The 26,009-nt window shown below is 43.5% G+C and overlaps 2 protein-coding genes across 18 annotated transcripts in view; one reads left to right on the top strand and one right to left on the bottom strand.

Annotated features, from left to right (window-relative positions):
- Window positions 1–21,542, top strand: part of PPM1E (protein phosphatase, Mg2+/Mn2+ dependent 1E) — a 57,154-nt gene extending 35,612 nt beyond the window's left edge. For 2 of the 3 annotated variants that reach the window (XM_071765558.1, XM_071765560.1), the window contains exons 2-7: window positions 8,586–8,704; window positions 13,093–13,292; window positions 14,505–14,693; window positions 15,423–15,566; window positions 15,852–15,945; window positions 16,227–21,542. In XM_071765558.1, coding sequence (XP_071621659.1) covers window positions 8,586–8,704; window positions 13,093–13,292; window positions 14,505–14,693; window positions 15,423–15,566; window positions 15,852–15,945; window positions 16,227–17,296 — 1,816 coding nt within the window. In that variant the 3' untranslated portion in view covers window positions 17,297–21,542. Of the gene's footprint in view, window positions 1–175; window positions 255–8,585; window positions 8,705–13,092; window positions 13,293–14,504; window positions 14,694–15,422; window positions 15,567–15,851; window positions 15,946–16,226 lie in introns of those variants that run through there. The other variant, XM_071765559.1, reaches the window with a different exon arrangement.
- Window positions 1–26,009, bottom strand: part of TRIM37 (tripartite motif containing 37) — a 64,968-nt gene that overhangs the window by 18,059 nt on the left and 20,900 nt on the right. The window contains exons 23-26 of one of the 15 annotated variants that reach the window (XR_011730184.1): window positions 24,294–24,458; window positions 23,449–23,533; window positions 20,580–20,664; window positions 12,639–12,856 (exon numbers count right to left, since the gene is read on the bottom strand). Coding sequence is in view for 14 of the 15 variants with exons in the window: in XM_071765555.1 (XP_071621656.1) it covers window positions 20,645–20,771; window positions 23,449–23,533; window positions 24,294–24,458 (377 nt within the window). In the remaining variant the exon portion in view is untranslated. Of the gene's footprint in view, window positions 1–12,638; window positions 12,857–17,814; window positions 20,772–22,364; window positions 23,056–23,444; window positions 23,534–24,293; window positions 24,459–26,009 lie in introns of those variants that run through there. The other 14 variants (XM_071765542.1, XM_071765543.1, XM_071765541.1 and 11 more) reach the window with 14 other exon arrangements.

Genomic DNA, 26,009 nt, shown 5'->3' on the forward strand with positions numbered 1-26,009 from the left:
GATGGAGATGGTTTCAGATGCCTTAATAACCTGACATGAACTGAAAGACCTGTTCCCCCTCCTTCCCTGTTACTTTAGCATTTGGCAGCAAGAGGGTTTTTAGGTTTTTTTCACCTCTCCACCTTTTAATTTTTTTCTTCTTTTTACTCCTCAGAGTCATTGCAATTTGCAGCATTTCCTGCTGTAAGTGGATCCATACAGAAAGCAAAGGTGAACTGTAAAAGGCAAACTGGTTTAAGCTTATATTGCTACAAGTAACTCCCCCGGTTCCTCTCCTCTGTGGGCAGGGTTCTCCTTCTGAATCAATTGTGTGTAGTGAGTTCCATCCACACTGGTGCAGCCAGTCCCCTGTGGTGTCAGTACAAGGTGGGAAAGCAAAGATTTTCCCCCAAATTTCTACCCAGATGTAGCTCAGCAGAGACACCTTCTCCCATCAGTCAATCAAGACAGATGTCTGAATGCATCTTTGAAGCCACAAAGAGCACAAAGTCAGCTACTGTTTGACATAACTTGTCAGGTATTGCCAAGATAACTTCTGTCCCTGTTGGTTTTTTGTGACCTCTTAAAAAAAGAGGTGTAGAGGAGAGACAGGACTTGGGATTTCCATGCTCCACCCTTGAATGTGAAGATGGATTTGCCATGGTAAAATGAAGATGACATCTGTGCTTTTTTCCAGCTAAAGGGAAGAGGGAATGTACTGTATTTTGGAGACTCTCTCTTACCCTCTCTCCATGAATGTGATTATTGATGATGGATAGCAGTAGGTTTGGCTCCTGTCTCTTTAGGAAATCCCCTAAACCAAGATGGGAAGCAGAATATTTTCCAGCCTATGGAAAAACATCTATAGGCTGCCACTAAGTCGTTCAGGCAGGAGCAACCTAAAGCCCTAATGCATTTTATCTGCCTTTCTGTTCCTCTACACTATAAATAATTCAGATCTGTTGGCTTAACTACTACTGGCAACTGTTATTTATTAGGAATGACTGAAATAACTATGTGGCTCAGTAGAACAGAATGCATTAGGGACTTTAACGTGAAACAGAATAGCTAAAACATTTTGATTGTCTTGAAAGACAAAAAAACCCCTAAACCCCTAAATCCTCCAATATTCTTTCTGGAAAGGAGGTGATCTTTCTGGAGTAAGTAAAGGTTTCTTCCTTTAAAAGCTCACACCCTTAGTGCTCCATTTATCCCTCCAGCCTGTGTGCATCAGTAATTTTGAACTTAGGGTTCAGTTAAAATCTTTAATTTGGCCCACTGTACAATTTTTGAGCCTCCTAATAGTTAAAACCAGCATTATTTTTAGGGGTACTGAAAAGTCTTTTCATGTTTGCTTTCAGTTTCATTATCTTGCCTGTCACGCTCGAGAGAAAGTAGGTAAAAGAGCAGCAGTATGTGCTGGTGCAGATTCTTTTGTTCCATTCCCAGTTTATGGATAATTAATAATATCTCTCCCTTCTTGGGACTGTTCATCCTTAGAGCTGAAATGGCTTTCCAAAGGTCAGTTATCCCTATTTGCAGACCAAAAATGAAGTCACTGGGAGGGCTAAGCTCAGGCACGGATCTTTCCAGCAGGGAGAGGTTTGGCTGTACATCAGGAGATGAATTACTGTATAACACCAGAATGCTTTTGCAAGTCAACTGATTATAAATGGTGCGTTTGGAATAAATTTTGTATCACAAAAGAGTTGACATCCAGGACTCAGATGACTAATTATCTAATCTTACATCTGGCATAAACACTGGAGCCATTTGTATGATGAACTGCGTTGCACAAGAGTGAGAAGGGAGCAGGAGAACATTCTCTGCTGACTCAGTGGTCATAAATCTTCTGGGGTGTTTTTTGCCTTCTATTTGATATTTGCTCAATGAGCTGAGAGAAGTTAAGTGATCAAATGTCATTTGAAAATCTTGGCCTGCAGGTTTTATTTTTTCTCATTTACAGGAAGATAAATACTGCAAAACAAGCACAGTTATTTGGGGACCAGCTCTCTGCTGGGTTACTGAAAGTTGTTTTTTGAGTGGGGGCTGCAGATTAATTATCTTCACCCTTTTTAAAAGAAGACATTTTACATTCATTTGCCTTAAAAAGGTAAAGATACAAAAGAAGTCACGTGTGCTGCTGTGAAGCATGTGGTTTCATTTCTTGAAATGAAGTTATTAACTGTAACAATGCAATATCTGTTTCTTTTAGATTAGCAATCAGGGGACTTTGGCACGTTAATCTGAAACAAAACAGATGCTCTGAATTGTGTGATTCCTATTTAAATTTGATGTCAAATTTGTACAGAATCTCTCTTCAGGTTAAGGCAAGTATCAATGAAAGTTTATTTTTAACAGCAAGAAAATAGAGGAGATGAGTCAGTGCTGAATAAATTGTATGCCTGAACTTTTAGGGGCAAAGTGTCCCTGCTGTAAGAAAGTTTTCTGCAAAGTTTTCTTTTTTAGATAGTGTGGCATTAATATTTTATAAGCAAGGAGAGAAATCATCAAAAACTCCCAATTAGGACATCAAAAACTTGAAATAAAAAAAGAAGATATGTAAGTATCTTCAGAACAAGTTTGGACACTCTCATTGATTTTAGACAGCTTCTCATTCTGCCTTGACAACATCCAGAATTTATAAATTAAATTTGATGTATACTGTGTACAGCTTTATGCTGATGTTGGCACACTTTCAGATGTAAAATTAAATTACTTTTTTCCAATAAGGCAGCCCAGGCTGAGGCACGGATTCCTTTCTTTGCTAATGGAACTACTAGAAAGATATTGAATTATGCTGACTTTCAGATTGACTGAGGGCCAAAGAGAGAAAAATCAATGACATTTTTAATGTCCTGTAGAGCTTTTCAACAGGCTTCAGAGAAACTGCCTGTGAGGGAGCTGTTGTTGTCATCAGTTTTCCAGTTAAGGAATGGACTTGGTCAGGTAAGGGTGCATCCTGCAGGGATCCCAGGCACGTTTCCACTCCAGGCAGGGAGATGCTAAGTGGGCAGTGAGTGTTTTTTGGAAGGGGGGGCAGCAGTCTCTGGTTACAGGGGATGCCTGGCACTCCCCAAGCATTTCTGTGGGAGCAGAGAATGCCCCGTGTAAATGTGCAAGCTAATCCCTGAGAAACAATAACAACAAACCCCAGAAGGCTCTTTTATCTCAGCAGAAATTCCTGAAAGTCTCCTGGATGGGTAATTCCAATAAATTAGCTCTGTTTTGATCAGTTAATGATAGGTTAAATACTATGTGTTTGCTTTTACACAGCTGAATCTTAAAGATCTCAGCTTTATAGGAAGTGCCTGTCAAATACATGGCTTGCTGACACTCTTTAAATTTTATAGTAATATTTTTGTGGTTTTGTCAAATGTGTTTTATAGCAGTAATTAAAATTATATGAAAGATTCTCCAATCCCTCACAATCTTGCTGCTCAAATAGACAAGAATCTGATTTAGACAGAGGGAGACTGCTGTCCAGATGACACCCTCAACATGTCAGTACTGTGACTGAGGTTCAGGGATTATTTCTGTAATAAAATGGTTTGAGTTCCCATTCCTTCAAAGTCCAGGTTTACCTCTCTTTTAGTGACAGATGGCTGTAATATGGCTGTGAAGGACTCCAGTCCTGGAATATGATTTTCAACAGCAAACTTTGTATCTCCAACGCTCTGATGTAATGAAGAAAACTATCACACAGACACTTCTGGGAATTCAATTTCTTGCAGTAATTTGGCTTTCAGCTCCTGAAAGATTCATCTTGTGTTTTTAAGGGTTGTTCACATTGTAATAGACAACTCCTGTCATTTTAAAAGCTGCCTGTAATGCTGGTAGCATCAGCTCTACAGAGATTGAAATATAAGTAACCTCAGAACTGCCATATTGTGAGAATGAGTTAGAGACATCATAGAATTAGGTTTCAAAGATAACACAGAGACAATCTGCTCAGTGGAATGGCTCTGTAGAAGCTGTTTATGTGGTTTGGCTCTCCCCTTCAGTGTCAATCCTATTTTAGTGACAGTCATTAAATCACAAACATTTAGGAGTGGCTTGTGGTCAGCAGCCATTTGTCTTTTAAATGCACAGGAGCCCTCGTGACATTTTTACCTCATCAAAGAGACAAAGGTGACCTTTTTACTTTGCCTTGCTGACACTGTGTACTGCCACGTGCACTTTCCCCTCCAGAGGAAGGAAGCTGCACAGCAGAAAATGGAGTAGAGTTCTGCATCTGATTCCTGGGTTGGAAACAGCACGTTGGAAGTTAAGGGTTTGGTTTGAAATTTAAAGATTGGTGACCTGGTGTTGTCAGAGGAAACCCCAGCAGCATCGTTGGTAGAAGGTGATTTCAAAAGGTGGGTTTGTGAGGGAACAAGGCTTCTGTGCCTGCTCAGCCTGCCTGCTCTTCCCCCTGCTAAGATTAACCTCCCAGGCCCCTTTCAATCAAATTCAAAAGATGTGTTGAGTCTGAAAGATAAGTAGAAGTCTGCCCATTTTCTGCAAATTGGTGGCAGGGCTGGTGGGAATGGCCCTGGCCCCCTGCAGGTACCACCATGGTGACTGCACAGAACATGGTAAACACATCAGAAAGAGTGTTTATTCCTAATAGTTTGTGTATTATATTTCTGTTGCTTACAACTGTCACCACAAGGACAGAATAATTTTCAATGTGACCAGGCAGCTGTCTCTGTGCAGCCTATAGATAGCAGCTTCCTTGTGTAGCACATTTTCAGCTCTTTCAAACAGATTTATCAAGCATCTTTACTGTCTCAACACTGCCAGCTCAAATGACTTCTCAAGGAGCTTTGGTTATGCAATATTTTAAAAGGTGCACTGTTTTTTCTTTTTTCTGTTTGTTTCCTTTTTTGTCTGTGTATGTGTTTTGGTTTTTTTAGTACCTCACTGCAGCAGCTAAAATCTAGCACAGGATTTCACCATGTGTTAGGGGGGGAAAAAAAACACCCCATACTCCATTTGTCCACAAATGAAAAAATAAAAAAGCTGTGAACAGCTTTTAAATAAGCATCAAAACTTTCACCAGCAGAACAGCCCTGGCCAGAGTGAGCTTTGTGAGTAAGAAGAGGAGAACCTGCAGGGGCAGGAGCTGAAAATAGCATTTGCTTGACATAAAGATACATCCATAATCAGTTTGGGGTGTAAGGGCTGCTCAGCAGAATATTCCTCCCTGAGCCCTGCCTGGTTTAAGAGGAGTTAGGAGGCAAACAGAAGCCCCTCAGCTGGTGTCTTTCTGCATGGCCACTGCAAGAGGAGGAGGCTGAAGGGGAGGGATGGGTAAACAGCCAAAGGATCTTCCCAAAGAATTTCTCTGCTCATCACTGCTGCCATTCACAGCATGAGAATTTCAATAGTAAGGACTTTAAAGGCTTCTTCAAAGAGCTCCCGGGCTCTACCAGAAGCTCCATCTGGAAAAAGTCTCATGAGACCTTGGAGTGTTTTGTAAATAAAGGCTGGGGACAAATGAGACTTCTTTTAAATTTAATCTCACAAAACTTGCTTTCCATCATGGTTTTTGACAGGCCACAGTAACACAGGGGCATTTACCAAACTGCATCCCTAGTGTAATGTCTTTTGGAAAGGGTGCTCTTAGCTTGTCATCCCTACAAAGTCTTTTACTAAGGCAGCAAATTATAGGCCTCATGGGAATGTGCTGTACTTGGTTCTTTTCAGGTCATGTTCTTGGTCTTGGATTGCTCTGTGAAACTCTATACCATGCTTTCTACTGTTTGCCTGTGGAGCTGTTTTGTGTTGCAGCAGCCTGAATAGCATTTCTATTTAAATCATTCTTCATTCTAACTAAAACAATTGCTGTTCTGGAGTGTCAGGGGATCCTTGAGGTAATAGGAACACTGGCTGGTTGGTGATTTACTCAGACCATTTTGGCCTTTGAAAGGCACCAGGACATTTGGGTCAATTTTTCCTGCTTTGTTTGGGCCAGTGATGCCTCAGCAGAACCAGACCATGGCAACCTTGGGTATTTTGAGCACTGGTGGCACTGGTTGGGTGTTCTGGCCAGGGGCACTTACGTGTCTGTAGCATCATTTTCCCATCAGCAGTGCTAATGCTCCAGGAACCCCAAGCATTACTGAGTTTTTAAGAACTTGATGTCTGTCTGTCCTGGTTTTCTCCTTTTGAAATGCTTCAGCTTTTCTAAAAATGTGGTTACCTTGTGCAGTTGTTTATGAACCCTGAGTTAGCTGCCTGCATGACACAAAACCTGTCTGGAGCTGTTGTGTGAGTTTCTGGCAGGGCATGAAAACAGAGAAAATGGAGTGAGAAAAGAAGTCTGAAAGCTCCATAAATCTTCTGTGTATTGAAAATATCTCCCACAATCTTCTTCTCTTCAGTCGTGCTCTCACCTCGAGATCTCAGCATATTTATGAACACTGAATTAAGCCTTCCCCAGTCTTCCTCCTCCTCCTCCTCTCCCCTGGGAAATGACATTATCATCATCCCTTGTTTGTAGATGAGGAACTGAAGGTCTGAGTGGTGAAGTGACTCCTCCAAGGTCAGCTGCTGAATTAGTGGCATGGCTATGAATAGACACAGGCATTCCAGCTCTCAGCTCTCTGCTAAACAAGATCATGCCCTCCCAGCTTCAGTTTGTCATAACTTACTGACTAATGACCTCTGAGCAGCTAGAATGGGGCAGAAGAAATTCTTTGCAGCAGCCAACAGGTAAATCCTTAGTTATGGCAGCAGCTGACACAGTTCACCTCCCCTCTGCCCCTGGATCCTGGCTGCTTTTTTGGGGTTTTGGGAGGATGGGTAAGAGCCACCTGCATGGCAATGTCTGATCATTTGAGTGGGGTCTTTGCTGTTTGGTGGGATGCTGTAGGTGCTCCCCTAAATGTTCACTTTCATTATGGAAACAAAGATCCCAGACATTCCAGATCCCAGTTCTTCATTTGTCTTGGCATAGCAGTAATGAAGTGTCCTGGTGGTGGTTTCACTGCAACATCTCATCTATTTTAAAAAGAGTTTAAAAACCTCCAGTGCAGTCTGCTCTTCCTTGAAGGGGAGAAGTAATTCAAGTAAATGCCTCTCAGGAGCCAAGGGAGAGAAGTAAATTTTGAGTAGTGCTAATCAGGAAGAGAAAGTCATCTGTCTGCAACTGGTCACTTCCCTGCTTACATGGCACAGTCCTCTAACAGCTCCATAAGAAGCTTTGTGATGAACAAATGTCAAGGGCAATTAAACTCTTAGGCCAGCAGCTGGTTATTATTAGGACAAAGAGTGGCCAGACATAGAAGGAAAGCCTTCAGCTGATTTCTTTTCTCTACCTTCTGCATCAAAACTGACAAGCTGCTCAACCCCCAGCTTTCAGGCAATAAGAATTTAAGTTTGCCACCTCTTATTCTAGTAGCAGACCTTAGATTAGATTTAGAGCACAGAAGAATAGCTCAGAGAAAATATCTGGAAAGTCTTCACCACTTAATTGCTATCAGGCAGGAGCAGAGCTGTTTGTTAAGCTGGTAACAAACTAATATGTGGGCTGAGTTGAGCTTTTTCTCAAAGTTAGTTCATGGAAACAGCCCACTTTGAGGCTTGATGTATTATTTTAGCAGAGTTATTCCAGGGTTGCCACAATGCATCTCTGGGTGTTCTGAACACACCCGTGCTGCCAGAGAATCAGGAAAGATGTATTGAAAATCCTCTAATTTATCTAACAACATCTTTAGTGCCTTTTTGTGCAGGTTTAGCATTGTAATGGAAACATAATCTTCAGCTTGATAAAAGAGCTCCTGGTAGAAACTGGTTGCAGGGACATGTAAATAGTGTTTGGAGCTGACTGGGGTTTGCACTGAGCACCTGCAGCTGCTCTTACCCCCCGTGACAACCATGGGAACTGGAAGTTCCAGGCCATGGCAGCAAGAGACCCCTGGAGAAGTTAAGGCAGAGCAATGGGAAGTACAAAGTGATGCATAAGGAGGTCTTAAACTCCTCTTGAATGAGAGGATGTACATTAAAGTGGCCTTGGTTTGCTATGGATTAATTAACCATGGGAGATACCTGGTTTAATAAGTGAGATAAAACCATTTTACTCTTGATAGACATCATTCATCAGGGGGCTTTTTAACCTTTTGCACATCAACTTTGTGTCTGCTCTGGGTTTGCCTTAACTTTCAGTGTCCCTTGGTGAGGTTTTGGACACACAGACCTAAAGACTTCTCTTATCTTTTGGAACCCTGACTCCACATCTGAGGAGATACTGGGCAGAAAGGCTTAGGATAAGATAAAGCAGAGGTAGGAAATGTCCACAGGGCAGGAGCTGCAGGACAGGCAGGGGAGGTCAAGCCTAAGTTGGAAAAGCATTTACACAGAGGTTATGAAATGGAACATTAAAACTTAAGAACATAAGAGTGAAACAGGGTGGCTAAAATCCACATGGTGAGTTTAAAGTCTTGCTGCAGGGTTGTGGTGCTGTCCAGCAAAGTAAAAATCATTTGTTTTACAAATCTTAGTTCAAATTCCTGTTTGTTTATAGAAAAATATTGTTATATATTTCCCTGACTCCAGATGACCTTGATAAATCAAAGTATCTTTCTGAGGGTTTATTTTTGTATTTTTTTTTTCTTTTCCAGTAACTGCCCTTCATATTTGGCTTCTGCTTTAGCTAGAGCAGCTTCAGATGAAGTCCTGCAGAGTGATCTTTCAGCACACTACTTACCAAAGCACGTGGACAATGCAGATGGGATCATACGTGAGTACCTCTGTATGGCTGTCTGTGCTCTGGATCTGTCATTCACACTGTGCCCAGGAACACCCTGCAAGTAATTCACAGGTGTTTGAAGTCACCATTGATTTCAGGGATCCATCTACTCTGACCACCTGAATAGTACTCATTTTTCCTCAAACTAATTCCTTCTACCTGCTAGCTAAACAAAATTGGACTAGATTTCTTGTAAAGGAATATCCCTTATTGGTGCAAAAAATAATTTCTTGGTCAAAGCTTTCTCATCCTTGAGTCTTGTGTAGTTTCAATTTTTTCTATTGAAATCTTTATTTCAAATGTCTTTCTCTGGTTGTACTTGCACTTCATCAAATTTTTGCTCCCTAAGACTGAGTGGAAGTCACTGGTTACTTTAATTGCACCTCCAGAAGACACTGTCTGGTGGCCCTGAATTTCTTTCTGTGCACTTCAGGCTGTGTGGTTCTGCCTCTTGCTGGCAAGAGTTGTCCTCCTCCATCCTTAGAGCAAAGTCTCCCACATGTGGCAAGAGACCACTGAGTTCTATTACAGTTAAAATAGTTCTTACTATGGATTTTAACTTTTAAATCTAGTTTTAAAAAAGGATAATATAAAGGTATTTTATGATAAAAAGGAAAATTTCCTTTTCTCTGTTAATCTTTGTGAGCTAACAAGCTTTTTTGCAGCATCCAGCTCAAAAACACCCTAAATCATTTCAGGATTCTGCTGACTTAAATTACCTTGAAAAACTTTCTCAGGTGCCATGAGGAAAAGTGTTTCTGTCACTTGTTCTTGAAAATATGGTCATCAAACCACTTTGTCTGTTCCCCCTTTTTGTGATTAAAAAATGATTAAATAATCTTGGGGATAAGTAGAGCCTTCAAAGAGGAAGATTCTGCTGTATTTCTCAGAGGCCTTTGGAAACCTGAGAAACAGAAAACCATGCTGTGGGTTCCCTTTTTGTAGGTATTGCTGCCTCCTCCTGCTGAGCAGGTAAATGGAATAGATTTGTCATTGTTCTGGCTGAGCAGCCTTCATTAATTTCAAATTGAGATCTCTGAGACTTGCATAAATATTTGACAGTCTCCAAGGAAATGTTGACTAAGCCTCCACATAGAATATCTAAAGAGTTCAACAAAAAGGAAAAAACAAAAACCCACCATAAAATCCTCACACCTACAAAAAAATGTCACTTAAATATATCTACAGCTGTGATGCACAGATGCAAACATAGATTGATGGGTACAGGCTATAGCAGGCACTGGAAATGTGACTCCAGGTGCAGATGTTGAGGTGAATTGGCACTTTGAAGGTACTTGAAAATAACCTGCACAGCTGCAAGGTGAAGTGTTAAAAGATGAAGGTAAAGAGAGAGAACATCTTCTGGACCATAGCAAAGCAGAGGTTTCACAGGAATGCTGCAAATTCAAATTATCTGCCATAAATGATAATTTTCCAAACAGCATCAGCTCAAGTGATGCAAGGTTTGGTGAGGAAAACCATACACAAAACTAGGGGGAATTCCATTGCAAAAGGTCAGCAGCTCCATTCCAGCTGATGTTCTCAGCAGGAGTCTTTTGAGGAACCCAGGCTGGTTACTTGGAAGAGAGCTGAGGCTGATGAATGCCCTGACTGGTACCACAGAGGGAAATTTTCATGCTTGGAAAGGAAACAAAAGAAGCTGTAGCAGGTGGTGAAAATGGGATTTCTACATCTTGAAGTTGGTGTTCAAAGTTCACTCTCTGCCCTAATGATGTTTGGATTGCTGCAGAATGTGAAACCAAGCTGAGTTTCCCTGGCTGGTTGTGATACTCAGTTCTGTGTTCTCTTTTCTTACTAACCCAGAAAGATTTTTACTGTGTTACACAAGGAGGCTTTTACCTGATTTGCCTCAAGCTTTATTTTGCTAGGGAAAAAAATAAGTAATTCCAAATTTCCTTAGTGACACATTTCACTCTGAGAATTGACAAATCATACTGCATGCCTAGGAGTGGGAAAAGCAGTTACTGGTGTGCTGGTGGAAAGGAAATTCCAACTTCATGAAAGAAGAATACTAATCCTAAAAGGAGAATTGTTTGGAGTGTATAAATATAGGAATGCAGGAACATGGACCTGTTGTATGTGAGGTGACCATGTGTCTTTGCACATCAAGAAGAGGATCTAAGAGTCACAGGCCATGACTGATTCTCCTCTTCCAGTTGCACTGGGGAGGAGAAATTGCTTCCAGGAGAACTGAAAGACATTTGATTTCCTTTTTGAAAGGTCAGGTTCAGATTGTTTAGTTTTCTTTTTACTGGAAGAAGATGTTCATGTGTGGGCTTGGCATTGTAAAGCAACCACCAAAGGAGGCTGGATAGCAGAACCACATTGCATGGTGGAGGTATCTAAAATTTCGAGCAGACTTCACAAAGCAAATCACAAGGTCCCATTACCCAGTCCTTCCAAGTACTAGGAGATGGGATAACTATAGTCAAGATCCAAAGAGGTCACTGACTCACCAGAACCTGGAGTTTTTAGTTTAAGGAAAACTTTGGCCACTGGCTTGGTGTCTACAAACCTGGGTATTGATCCCCGTTGTCACGCTGTCCCCATTTTCAAGAAAGGTCTTAAAATTCAGGTACTCAAAAGCAGAATCTGATTGCAGGGCATTCTACCCTGACTTTACCCTAAAAGAAGTCAGTTGTTTCTGGGAACAATTACTGCCTGAGCTGGATTTCCCACTAGCTGTGGTACAACTAAGCACAACTTCCAATGCTGGGGATTTGGGGAGCAGCAGGAGGGAAATGAAATTCTCGGTGGCACAACTGCAGTGCCAGCTGAGTCAGCCCTGGCTCAGTGCTGCAACATTAACAATTGATGAGTAATTTACAGCTTGAGGGGGTGGTGGGGTGTTGTGGGCCTCTCTCCTGTTTGAACCTCAGGAGCAATTACTGATGATGCTGACACTACGCATCTCCTCGCAGGGAGAGGGGGGGGAAAGTGTTGGGAAGCTCAGCACAGCCAATGGTTCCCTCCCTCCTTCCCTCTGAAGCGTGACAGCCACGTGACCTGGAGATGTGCACCATCTCCACTGGAAAAAAATTTAAAAATAATGGATGAGCAGGTCTGTAGGGTCTGAAAAAAATATAATTTGGACATGCCAGGCTGTAATGTTGCCTCTTGAAATAACGTTTCCCAACAAAGCCATTGCTGGTGGCACCAGAGAGAGGGGTACACGTGCTGGGGGGGAACTTACTGCCCCTGGTGAGCCCATTATTTGATTTCCAGCACTTGTTTTTAAAGCTGTGTGATCAAGAAGCCAAGGGTCCTTCTTTTGATTATATACATGGCTTATTTCCAGCTTAATGGCTGCTCTCACAGATAAAGCTTGAGCTGACTCATGATCAGCAGAGCTGGGAATATCTCTTGCTCCTCAGGATCTTGGCCCCCTGACCATTATAGCCCATCTCTTGTGTAGTCCTAGTACAGAAATTAGTAAATGCTGCTTTTAGGTTCTTCACAGAATTTCTGCTCTAACCCTCCCCTTTGCCCCCAATGTTTGAGCTGTTCCTCCTCCAGTAATGATTGACACTCATGGATTGCTGCTGGTTAGCTTTGAAGATCTCTGGCTTTGGGGAATGATCATGAATAAAGAGATTTTGATGTTTTCAGCTCTGATTCTTCCTGCTTTCCCTGCCCTAAATTTCAGAACAATCGTCAAGTGCCTGAGTTTTCACATTTTAAAATTATTATTTCTGGGGAGTGGCAGTTCAGCATTTTTTTAAATTTAAGGCCTTTACAGTTTTCTCATTTGCTCATGCAGATTTCTTTCACACACCATCTAGTCAGGAACATGGAAATAATGTTATGAAACTACGAAGGTACCCGAATGTGTACACTACTCAACGTGTACTCTGCCAGAACACCTGCAAGTAACACTACTCAGTCCTATAGATTATTGACTCACCTCAGTTCCACCGTGGGGTGTTGTCTGAAAGAGATTTGCTCCAAAACCAATAGGTCATTCTCATGGATTGTAGGTTTTCTGCGTGCTGCTTGAGGCTGTGATGAGGTCCCCACCAGAGCAGCTGTGGCACAGCAGAGCAGCACAGGGGAGCACACGCTGAGGGAAATGTATTTGCTTTTCATTTTTTTCCTGATGCTGCAAATGAGTTCCCCAAAGGCCTGAAGGAATGTTTAAGTTAAAAAGATAAACAAACAATGAGTTGCTTACTGATGAATGCTGATTATGGTGAGTTTGGCTTCTTTTTATGCATCAGAGCCCAGAATTTCCCTGCTGACATCCATTCCAACTGCTGGGCTCGGATGGGTTTGTTTCATCTTCGTAATGAATGCAAGAAAAGAAATCTCACTCAATAACACCCTTAGCCTTTCATTTGTGGTTTTTTTGCCTTCCCCAGAGATTGAGACGGTGAAGTTGGCTCGCTTGGTTTTTAGCAAACTCCACGAGATCTGCAGCAGCTGGGTGAAAGATTTCCCCCTCCAGCCAAAGCCCCACCGCTACTACGAGACGTCCATCCACGCCATCAAGAACATGCGCAGGAAGATGGAGGACAAGCACGTCTGCATCCCAGACTTCAACATGCTCTTCAACCTGGAGGTAAAGACAGGTCCTGTGGAAAACAAATGCTAAATACAGGCTCCATTCCTGGGGGAAGCAGCCAGACTTCTACTGTGCAGGGACCTGAGGAGGCTGGCAGTGAGGTGACAAGCTCTGTAAGCATCGTGGCAGCAGGACGTGCAGTGTCTGTGTAGGGTATAAAGAACAAAAGAGCAGTTTTCACAGACTTCTGGTGAAATGTTATAGTCAAACACTTGTGCTTCCTCCTCCTTCAGCTACAAAACTGGACACTAGAATGGCAATTAGAAGAAAGCAGCAAGAATCCTACCTTTAGGATCCAATTGCTGCATAATTGATTCTTTATTGCATCCTGTCACTTTAATAACCATCTTCTGCCCCATCCACATTCTTGCCTTTAGGTGATATTAACACAAACAGAGGCAGATGTTTGCTTTGCCTGTCAGTTGTCAGCTTGCTTATTCCAATTTGTATTGGAGCCCAGTGCTTAAAAATTACCATGTATCAATAGTCCAGTCCCTGAGGTGGCTGTCAAGGTTGCATTGGTGCTGCCAGTGGGCTGGGGTGTTCTGTGGGTGAGTTGGTGTCTCTCAGTTCAACATTTTGTTACTCTGAACAGAGAATGGGAAGCTGAGAAGATGAGTGATTTTGCTGTATTTGATTTGTGAATGTAATCACATTTATCTGGTGAGAGAGTTCATGCAGTTGTTGGGTTTTTTTTAAACATGAGCATCTAAGGGGATATGGATTAGATTTGAAAAAAGAAAAAAGAATGAAAGCAGAGACTGACTGGCTCCACATTTTAACTGCACTGGCATTTTATCCCTGCTGGATTCCAGTCTCAATGTAGACTTCATGCAAACTGTCTTGGATGTTCTTCTGTCTCTGTGGTTTTTGCAGACACAGAATCTCCTGCACAATTTGATGAGAATGGCACTTCCTATTTGAGCTGAGTGACTGAATTGTAACAAATGGGACATAAGGAGCACTGAGAGCCCTACATGGGTGATCCTTGCAGGGCATCTCTTGCAGTTTGCAGCAATAAGGTGGAAATTTCCCACTGGTGCAAGTGAAGATGAACTGAGGAGTTTGTTTTTCCAGTGCAGACTCTGCCTCTAAGTGCAATTTAATGAGGACACCACAGATCTCAAGTTCAAAAGTTTGAAGACAATCCAATTAGCTGTTTGCATTGCCTTCCCCCGAGTTGTTTTCTCAATGTGTTTCCATTGACAGGACCAAGAAGAACAAGCTTATTTTGCTGTGTTTGATGGCCACGGGGGAGTGGATGCTGCCATCTATGCCTCCATCCATCTCCATGTGAACATGGTCCATCAGGAGATGTTCCAGCAGGACCCAGCAGAAGCCCTGTGCCGGGCTTTCCGAGTGACTGACGAGCGCTTTGTCCAGAAGGCAGCCAGAGAGGTGACTGAGTTACCTGCCCCTGACCCTGAAAGTGTTCATCTATCAATTCTGTCTTTGTTAGCAGGGTGCTCTGAGTGCTGTGCTGAGCAGGGGGGAGCACAGAGCTGTCCACACACAGCCCACAGAGCTGGTGCCCACTGGTGGGCTTTTTCATCTTCCATAAAGGTGTCAGCCCCCACTTCTCACAACACCCAGTTCATTTAGAGAGATGTTGCTGCTATTCTTACGTTCACATGCTAACTAGGTTTAGTCCTTGGGGTGTTTTTCTTTTCTCATTTCTACAACATACATTTTTCTTAGCTCCAGAAAGTCAGAATAAATGGATAACTGACTCCTAGGCCTCCTAAAGTTATTCAAGGGCTGAGTTAAGTGCAGGGAACTCAAGATGCTTCCAAATAAGCCTCCCTCAGAGTTGATTAACATGCATGCATTTCTATCAGCAGACAGGAAACAGGCACAGGAAGCCAGCTACAAGTGGTAGCACAGCAGATCCCAGGCAGAGCCCAGCTCTGAAATGTGATTCCAGTGTGAGGGAAGTTGCAGGGCAAAACTGATCACTTGTGTTCAGCCAGGCTGGCTCTGAGGGGCTGCACAGATGAAGCAGCAAGGAAAGCACTGCCTGTTCCTCCCTGGAACATGTCCTGTTCTGGAGTCAAGCAGGAAAATTGCTTTGGTATGGTTCTTATTGGCTCATTAAAAATGGGGGGCATTCTTTTTCACCCTCTTCAGAGCCTGCGTTGTGGAACCACCGGGGTGGTGACTTTCATCCGAGGGAATATGCTGCATGTGGCTTGGCTTGGGGACTCCCAGGTTATGCTCGTGAGGAAAGGCCAAGCTGTGGAGCTGATGAAACCCCACAAACCAGATCGAGAGGTGAGAATGGTCTCTTTCAATACACCTGGACAGTGTTCACCACTGAAGGTGACAGACATCAGCTTTACAGGGGATGCTGGGTGTTGCTTTCCTGGTGGGAGCAGCAATTCATGTTCCAGCTCTCCTGCTTTGCTTGGCAGTTGGTCTGGATTTGTGTGCAAGTCCTTTGTGTTCACCTGGTGGGGCCTGCAGCCTCCCCCATGCTGTTTGTGGAAACACCAGGTATTAATTGAAGTGCTGAGAGTGCAAGGGCAGCACCAAGTGAGCTCCTGTCTTGCTGTCTAGGACGAGAAGAAGCGCATTGAGGCACTGGGTGGCTGTGTGGTCTGGTTTGGAGCCTGGAGGGTGAACGGGAGCCTGTCAGTCTCCAGAGCTATTGGTAAGAGTGGGCTTTGATCCCTTTTTCAGACTTGCTTTTCTTTTCAATTACAACTTTAATTTTATAGTTGTCAAAACTTGAGATCCAGCTGGAGATAGACTTGTGAGCCATGACCTCTATATTTTTTTTTTTCCTTCTGCAGTTTGAGGGAATAAATTCCGAATAATTTCTTTAGCCTGGGGTAAGAGTCATGGGCTCCACACTCTGTTAACACAAAAGGGCTTCTGGGTGCTGTGGCTGCAGACCCAGACTTGTGTATCCCTGTGTTGTTTTTTCCACAGGGGATGCTGAGCACAAGCCATATATCTGTGGGGATGCAGACTCTGCCTCCACTGTACTGGATGGCTCTGAAGACTACCTCATTTTGGCCTGCGATGGCTTCTATGACACGGTCAATCCCGATGAGGCAGTCAAAGTGGTGGCTGACCATCTAAAGGAGAACAACGGTGACAGCAGCATGGTAGCACATAAATTGGTGGCATCTGCTCGGGATGCTGGTTCCAGTGACAACATCACTGTCATCGTGGTATTTCTCAGGGACATGAACGTGGCGGTCAGCGTCAGCGAGGAGTCGGACATGACAGAGAACTCTTTCCAAGGTGGGCAAGAAGATGGTGGGGAAGATAAGGAAAACCATGGAGACTGCAAACGGCCGTGGCCCCAGCACCAGTGCTCAGCACCTGCAGACCTGGGCTATGAGGGACGAGTGGATTCCTTCACCGACAGAACTACCTTAAGCATAGGGTCCAGCATTAACCTGTTTGATGAGCAAAGCTATTTAGACCTGACAAACCCAGACACTAGTACACCTCAGAGTGCCAAATGTCTGCTGCCCAGTCAAGCATCCAGTCCTGGCATACCAAAGAGTGGGAATTTCATCAACGGCTTAACAGTGAAGAATGAGTCACCTGAGCTCAGCACATCCTCGGGCTGTGGACAGAGAGATCCCAGGGAGTACCACGCTCCTCTCAGTTTGGGGGCTGCAGGGCAGAGCATCTACAGGGTGAAGGGTTTATCCCCCATCTTCTTTGGGCTGGAAGAGGAACTGTTCAAATCCTTGGGAAAACGAGCGGAGTCCTTACAATTCCGGCTCTGTAGCGGGAAGAGGCGACGAGGAGCCCGGCTCAAACCAAAGTTTCACACGGCGCTGGTGGCTCGGGAGCCTCCGCAGACAGAAGGCTCCGGTCTGTCTTTACCTCTCCAGGGCTGCAGTAGCAGGAAGGTGTCGGTCCGACAGTCCCCGTGGGGGAGGCTGTCCCGGCAGCGAGCTGCCAGCGGGAGCGGCTTTGTGATGCGAAGACAAAGTCGTTGTATAGCAGAGCGGTACCTTCATCAGTGCTGTAAAATGTAACCATCTCCCTCGTGTTCCCCCCCCCGCACCCCCCCTCAGGCTCCCAAAATAGACATTCCCAAAATAAAAACTGGCATCATCAGAAAGCAGGGGGGGAGAAAAAAAGAAAAAAAAGAAAAAAAAAAAAAAAAGTGGGCGTTTCAGAACGGTCCCCTGCAAAGCTCAAACCCACGTGTACATAGATCTAGGAATTAACCAATGTAGTCGTTTCAGTCTCAATAAAGTTTGGTGGTGGTGCCATCCTGAGCAATGCCACAGCCACCCGACCACCCGCACACACAACTATCTGCTCACGTTCACCAGGGAAAGCCACGCAGGGACAGACAGGGTGAGGGAACAGCCTCCAGCAACACAGAAAGCTGAACCTGCCAGAGGGGCATCTGTAGAGCAATATGTACAGAAAGGTTCTGGTCTAGAACTGCCAAATTTTTTTAGAGTGTGGGGGGAAGTTGCTGTAGTAGTCAAGGTGTGTGGGGTTTTGGGTTTTTTTGGTTTTTGGTTTTTTTTTTTTTTGTGTGTGTGTGTGTGTGTTCTGCTTTCTGTTTATTTCAGGCGAGCATTGAGATGAATTAGAAAATTACATCCACTGTTGCAGGTAAAAGACTAAAAGCCATACAGGGTTTTACCAGGTAACTTAAGAATGGACAAACTAAGCTCCTGCTGCTCTGTTCTCAGACTCCCATTGAGGTACAGACTCATAATTTACCCTTTTTTTTTTTTTTTTTTTTTTTCATGTAACATAAAACATGGAATATGAAGAAAACTGGGTTTTGTAGTTTAAAAAAATATATGTATTTCCTGTGGCTAGAGATGCAGTGTAGGGAATTTCATATCTTTCTGGTGCTTTTAGTGGCATTTTTTTCTTGTTTGTCAGTTTAGGAAACTGTTCTCAATTAGTTTTAATTGAACACGATTGTGCTTAATGCTTTGAGCCAACCTCTTTCCACCCCAACTTCATCTCAGGTCTTAAAAGAAACCAATCTGTGGAGATGTTCAGTGCAACACTCCTGTCACTCCACCAGTCAACCCAGAGAACTGCTTGTGAGAGATAACCAGCAACTTGATGAGCTGTTCAGTTTCAGTAATTATTTCTAGATGGCAAAGGCATTGCTTAAGAGGAAGTTGCAGCATGAGGGATGTCGGGTGCTGTGCCTGGGAGGAGCAGTGCTGCTGCCATTTGGTGTTTTTCAGCCTGAGTAGCAGTGGATCCTGGGGGGATCTGAGGCCAAGGGAACTGCAGGGCTCAGTGGGGAGGGTGGAAGTTACTGCCCAGGCAGAGCTCTGCCCCAGTTAACCCTGGGATCAGAAAGGGAAGCCAGGAATGTCAGCTGCCCTTATTTTTCTAAGCAGAGTGCTCTCTATCAACCTGGGAAACAAACAGTGCCCCACCAGCTCTTCCCTCCTGGAGGTGCTTGGAGACCCCAAGGGGAGCAGCTAATTGGGACGTAAGTAAGCAGAGAATTCCCCTCAGCTCCACTGCTGCACACCCTGTTACTATTCTCTGTTACAGTGAGACATTTGGAAGAGTATGAATAAAGTCCTCCTAGGTGTGTTATCATGCAATTCATATCATTTTTTGTAGTAACAATTTAATAACAGTATTAGTCTTTAGCTAGAATTTGCAAAGTATTAAATAGTCGGGAGATTATTCAAGGCAAAGGTTGAATTCTGCCAATTTCTGCTTCTTCTATCTTTAATGCACTATTTTAAAAGCAATCTGATGAATAGCAAAAGGCTTTGTGAGTAGCCAGGAGTTGGAGTGTGGCTTTAGATTCCTTTGATCTTTTTTCAGACTTTTTTTAAAAAATTTTAAATCTTCTGGGTTCATTGGCTCTTTCCTGTCATCTTATTAAGCCTTACTGTTGTCAACAGTCTCTTTAGCTGCAGCCTATGTTCTGAGTCAGAGTTACTGAGGAAATTTGAGAAATCATGAAAAAGGTAAAATATGCAACTCTGGGGCATCTCTGCGGTGCCTTTGTTTTCAATTCTTTGCAGTAATAATGATGCATTGAGAGTCCACCTTAGAGCTGCCTGTTGTGCTTCAGAGAGAAAGGTGGTGCAAGTGCAATTCTTTGTGTGAGAAAATTAGGATGAAACCCACGATGGATGAAAAAACTTCTTCCCAGTTCTGCAGGAGCAGTTGAAAAGCACTGGACTGCATGTGTGCTGTTTTGGGAAGGATCTTGCTTTTTTAGGTGTGGATTCATAAATAACGATAATTCTGCAACTCCTATCATTTATCTTGCTAGCAGAAAAAAGAAAAATAATAAAAATCTACCATCATAGTTCCAGTGTGGTCAGGTAAAACCATTGTATAGATAGCAAGTGTTCATTTCTTCACTAAATGCGTATTTATAGAGTAGATAGGAACCATTTGTAAGGTAAGTCCTTTAAAGTTCTATGCTATTAAAAGTAGTGGTTATTGGTCTGATATATGCTGCTCTTGACTCTACACACTAGACAAAAAGCAGTGCTTTGTGAAATGCAGTGTTTTCTCTTAATGCCACTGGTGATAGGAAGTAGTTCTCTTCAGTTCAAAATCCTGTGCCCTTATTTGCTGCTTGCTAACGTAAGCAATAATCCCTCTCTAATGGTATCTTAAGTGTTCTGTATCTCGTACTTTGATTGTCTATCTGGTGACAATGTAAAAATATTAGGCTAATATAAAAGTATCTAATTGTATTTATTAACTGTGGATACTGAGATTCAGTCTGTGACCTGTGTTTTGTATTTTTATTGTGTATCTTAGTGGTGGTGACATTTGTATCACGATTCTTTCCAATAAAGAGCTGAAGTATCCCTTTTCTGCGTTAACACAACCCGCATCAGTTTCAGTTGACGTGTTAACAGTGTTTGCAGAACTAGGAGGTAGGTAGCAAAAACATACTTTTTTTTTATTTATCTTTTTTTTTTTTTTTTATAAATTGTGTTGGTTTTGAGAAAGGGACTCCAGGCTGTTTGCCTGAAGCTGCTCAAAACTCTCTCGTCAGCTCTTCACTGTGAGTACCAGTGGGATTCACTCGATCCCCACTCCAATAGTTTCCTGTGTACACTTTTTCCATGTGCAACTCTTGAGGAATGTCTGCCTTGCAGAGAGCAGTATAGCACCAGACCAGGGAGCTGTTAACCCATTTTGATTTGCACTAAAGGTGGGTGGAAATGCATGTATATAACTTTTCTTTACCTAGAAGTGCCATCAATTGTCCTTGCAAGTTAAAACCATTCAGCATTTGATTCCGATTGCATTGTAAAGCTGAAGGACAATGTCAAAGCAGACTTTTACCTTATGCCACATTTATAGTGGTTCATCATCCTAGAAACTCCGCTCTGTTTTTGGAACACTGTGTGTCAGTGCGAAACACGTTGTCCTATGGGCAGATAAGATGAGGCATAATGAGTTCTGTGTTTATAGACATGGCTGCTGTAGTTCAGGTCCACTATCTCCTCACTAAATCCTCCTGACCCTGGCAATGTTCTGCGGGAAAAAAAAAATGAAAATGAGAAAGATTGGTCTAAATTAGGGGCTGTTTTAGCACAATTTCTTCACTCGGCACTAGTCTCGTAAACAAAGCCATCGAAGGGGATACTGCAGCTTTGTCATGCCTGTAATTTAGGGCAATCTTTCTTTAACTCATATCCTCTTTGCAACAGGAACAAAACTTTCTACCCTTGTATCATGTGCAATAAGTAATAAAGAAGCATTAACACAACCTCTGACTTCAATGTTCATATCCCTTCCCAGTCCTCGCTGATCAGGCGATCGCACTGTACTTGCCAGCATTAAAGCTAAAGAAGAAAAATAAACCCCACCTACTAGGGTCTAGTACAACTCTTGTATGTCACAGTTGCATTCTGTTAGGTTTTTTTTTCTCTCCTTCACTCTAGAAGACATCTTGGAACAAGAACAGGGGAAGGTGGCTGAGATCACCCTGAGTACTTCTACTCCTGCACGAGTACTTGTGTCGCTAGCCAGGCGTGTTGGCAGGCACTGCACCAGGTGCTCCTGGTGACCTTTCTGTATGATCTTGTTCATTAAGCTAACGTGTTCTCTATGAAGTGAATAAATTAAAGCTAACAATTGTGTTGGGACTTTCCATTTGCAACCTTGTTCTACAGTTCACAGCAGAGTTTAGTTATTACCATGTATTAGTCATCCATATTTTATTTATGAAAGCTGTTTATAAAGAAAAAAAAAAAACTGTTGAAGTTTTACCAATATCTTAATAAAACAGTAATTCAAACCACACTTCAGATAGTCTGTTTATTTAAAAGCTCACAAAACCAGCAACCAACATCTGAATTAAGTCTCTTTTACTGGGGTGAAAGTCCATTTCCTTTGCATTGTGTGTAACAGAAAATGACACTGTTCAGCACTGGGAGCCCATGTGGTTACCCAGGACCTGGGAAGGGGCTTTTGGGGCACAACATAATTTAATTTAGATAAATAAGTCTCCCAAGCCTGCTTCTTATTTATATAAATGAGGTTTTTAACAAGTTCTTCATAAGGTGAGCAAAGCATGATGGTATGGCTCAGTGTTGGTCCCTGCCCAGGCTGGACACCAGCTCCAGAAGAGCTGCTGTGCCTAATCAACATCATTTCCTTCAGCTTGGGCCTCCTATTAAGAGTAAAGCATCTGTGAGAGTTGAAGAGGCAGAGCTCCATGATTACTGCTAATTGAGCTGTGCATGATAATCAACATGCAGCCCTGCACAACAGTAAACACACACTACCAGAGCACACAGCTCTGAGCTGCACCTCCCTCCTCCAGCTGAGAAGTGAAGAACCAGAGGATGGGGCAGAAGCTGTGGATGGCTCCTCAGTTCCTATTTGAGCAGAGGAGATTCAAGCATTTAAAGCTACCACGGGTTTAAAAAGGCCACACAGAATTAAGCACAATTCACTGCAGAATTCAGGAAAAGAGTGACAGGTGTAGGGCAGGAAAAAGCTCCTCTCTAAGCCATCAGCTGTTACAGCCACTCAGCACAAAGGAGCAAGCCCAGCCTGGTAGCAGGTGCTGCTCAGACTGCTTCTAGCCTTAGTTACACAAAAACATCTGGAACTTCACACCAGAGTTCAACATTCATTTTATTAACAAAGTGCAAACAGGTTTAAACTATGAGTTGTACAGCACTTCCACTGTGGGACATTCTCACAGAAACAAACATCAGTACAGCCAGCTGAGACAAGGACAACTACTGCTCACAGCTACTCATGCTTTGTCACTAACCAGGTATTCAGCTCTCCTCGTAGCTTCACAAGTAGTTTAGCAGCTCAAAAATGCAACACACAGTGGCAAAGGGTTTGGCAATGTGATGGGTTGGTCCAGTGAGGAAAAACACAACTGCAGTGCCAGCTACTCACCCCCAGCTCTCAATCCACAGCATCTGTGGGGCTCAGCAGAGGCACAACCAGTCCATCCCGTTTAAAATGAGGCCATTGACACATTTGCAGCTCTCCCAGTGACACAACAGGACACACATCCTAAAATGGGGGCTCCAGCACCTTTTGGGCAATTTTTTTTAATCAGAGCATCTGAAGCTGGCAGAGCCAGCAGGAATGCAACCTTCAGTGTAAAGCTTTCAAAGGTCACTTGGCCCCAGTAACAGGTTTAAGACGACTGCAGAAGAACCACATGAGGGTAGTTGACAGAATGGAGTGTGCACACAACCACCAACACCAGCCTTGGGAATAAATGCACCACCTCTTCCCAGGGACACGAGCCAGCAGGTCTTCAGGCCCCAAGCCCATCCTCTACCTGCTCCAAAGAAAGTCAGCTTCCATTGGAACCCTCGTTTGCTTCAAGCAAATACAACTGTGAGTCAACAGTTCACACCAGGCACTTCAATCTAAGCAGGGGTCTCTACTGATGACTACAGAAGGGTGCAAAAAAGAGACAGTGCTGCCTTGGCACAGGGCAACTTCTAAAGGCTGCTTTGAAAGGCAGGACCTGCATGGTGCTGGGCAGCCACAGCAGCAGACCCAGGGCCCACCTCTCTGCTGTTGGTCTCCTGGTGACCTCATCTCACCAAGCCCCACCTGTCTGCTCCCAGTAAGATGGACACTGCCTCTGATCCCAGAGCAGCACAGGGAATGTGCATCCACAGGGCTACAGCCACCTCACAGCCCAGCTAAGGCCAACAGTTCCCATTACCTGGTGCTGTCTTCTCCAGTCACAAAGCTGAGATCATCAGGACCCACTTGATCACCCTCTGTGAACGCTGAGCACCGCTCCAAGGCTGGAAACAAACAAACCCCAGTAACCTTTACCAGATGAGCAATCACAACACAGCAAGTTACTGTTCCACCACCTCAGGGCCCCCACACTGAACTTCATCTCTCTTATACCAGCACATGATGTGCTTGACACAGGGTTAAGACTGCCACAGGGTGTTAAATTTAAGATATCTTCAAGTCAAGCATAGATACGAGTTATGTTTTGACTCTTCTGATGAGCTGTGAGGTTTTGGTGCCTGCTGCAGACAGCAAACTCCAGTTACTGAGCTGAGCTGCTGGGCTGTGCTGCTCACACCTTGCAGGATGCTTACTCAGGGCAAGATGGCAACTTCACCTTGCCCCAGCTGTCACCTCACAGCTTTTAATCTGATCAGAAGGTTCAAGATTTTCAAGGAATTAAAGATGAATATTTGAAACTACAGTCAAGTGCTCAAAGCACATTCCTGCCAATTAAGATGCAAGTCCATGATTAGGGCAGTGGTTACCTCCCTGAAACTGGCTGCCTGGCAGTGCCAGCCACAGGGAGCTCCAATTCAGAAGAACCAGAGCTATGGGTTTTCCAACCCTTCCCTGTGAGGCTTCACCTAAACTGACTTCTCAAGGCCAGGAAGACTTCCCCTCTCCTGTTTTGATCTGTTTTAATTAGGATCCCAAGAGAAGGGTTCCAGATCTTACTGGCACTTCCTTGAGCCTTAATATCCCCAGAGCACTACCAGCTGGATCACAGCAAGCACCCAGGAGGTTGTGGGAAGGTGGGCTTACAGTCAGTTCTACCTTCACTCGAGGATGGGACAGAGAAGGCATTGTTAAATCTCTCTGAGACAGAAGTGGCATCCTCCTGCTCTTCATTTTCTGTGTCACATTCAATGTCACTGTCGCTGCTCATCCCTGGTAGGAGATGAAGGACATGCTTCTGACATACCCCTGCTGAAAAAACAAACCCAAAGAAAAACCCCACGAGGCAAAAATGACAGCAGTAAGAGCTGTGTAGCTGGAGCATTCAACTTATTCACACCTAAGAGCTACCAGTAACAAATACCAAGAAGTCAGGAGAACAAGAGAGAAGGAGTGTGTTCAGAGAGAAATATATTTACCAAAGCACTAAAGAATTTGACAGAACAGCCTCATTTTGCTGTGCAGCTTAGCTCAAGTGGAGCAGTTCCAACATGTCACCAGCTGAGTGCAGACTCAGGTGTCCACAGCTCCTTCCTGTCTGAGCTGCACTCCCCTGCCAGCTGCTTGGGCAATTAGGACAGAATATAAAGGAGCTTTTTTAACAGGTAAGAGGTAGCATGACCCGTGGAGCAGATGTACCTCCCAGATCCTTCAAGCAGCAACACTCTATTCAAGTCTCACACACAAAACCCAGCTTTCCCTCCAAAAAAAGAACCAGGGCTGCTGATAATCATTGTGGCTTCTTTTGTTTTGACAATAAAATCCTCCCTTTTGTACAGTTTTATAGGTGACAAAAAGGGTTTATTCTTTTATTTCTTAAGAGCTGATACTCATTGCTAAGAAAAAGCAAGTAGTTAAGTGAGGTGCCAACTCTAGGGTTATTTTTTTATTATTATTCTGAAAGGGGAAAAAAAAAAAAGTAATATTTGTTTCCTGGGGTTTTTAACAATGAAGTATTCCAGTTTTTCAAACATTTTCCTGTTAGGCTCTCTGCTATAATAGGAGAGCTGCAGGAACGCATCATGATCACGCTGCAGTGACTAAGAGCAGAAATTCAGTTTTGTCACTGAGAGACCTTCTGTAAATGCCAACTCCCACACAATATTGCACACTGCAGATAGAGATGGATGCTGGCACCTTAATATAGGCTTTGTGCTACAATTCAGTCATTGAAATTCAAATTAGTGCAGGGGTGGAAGGCAGGAGAGTTTTAGCAAGATAAGAAAAACTCTTCTACGTGGACTTGCAAAAGAAAAAAAGGCAATAAGATTTTTTTCCAGCATGGAAAGGATGCAGGAAGGGAGGGGGGGAAAGTTTCCTCCACGTCTCTAAGGAAACTGGCTTACGTAGCACAACACCCGACACGACTGAGATGTTGGAGAGGTTCTAGTGGGGATGTGTGGTTGCTGCTGATGTGGTTTGTCCCTGAAGGCAGAAGACTTACAAGCCGAGGACAGTGGCTACTTTTAATTAGATAAGAAATTATTTTTGAGGCCATGCAACTCAACACCAAAGCAAAGACCTGGATTTGTGTCAAGAGGTACAAAAAGCAACCAGCAGCGCAGAGAAAGAGTTATCTGCTGGTTCTTCACCTTCCTGCTGCCCCCTAACACCACTGTTTCTCACAGACAGCAGTGACACAGAGATGTTCTCTTCTCATCCAGATTTCTGCTACAGCTTAATAATGCTACAGCAAAGTTTAATAGCCATGAGAACAGACTGTAGGGTTTTTTCCCCTCTTTTTCTTTCCCCTTCAAGCTATTTCTGTTACAGAAATGGATCATCACAGACTGGAGTGTTGTC

Source organism: Heliangelus exortis, chromosome 21 (assembly GCF_036169615.1).
Source record: "Heliangelus exortis chromosome 21, bHelExo1.hap1, whole genome shotgun sequence".
NCBI lineage: Eukaryota > Metazoa > Chordata > Aves > Apodiformes > Trochilidae > Heliangelus > Heliangelus exortis.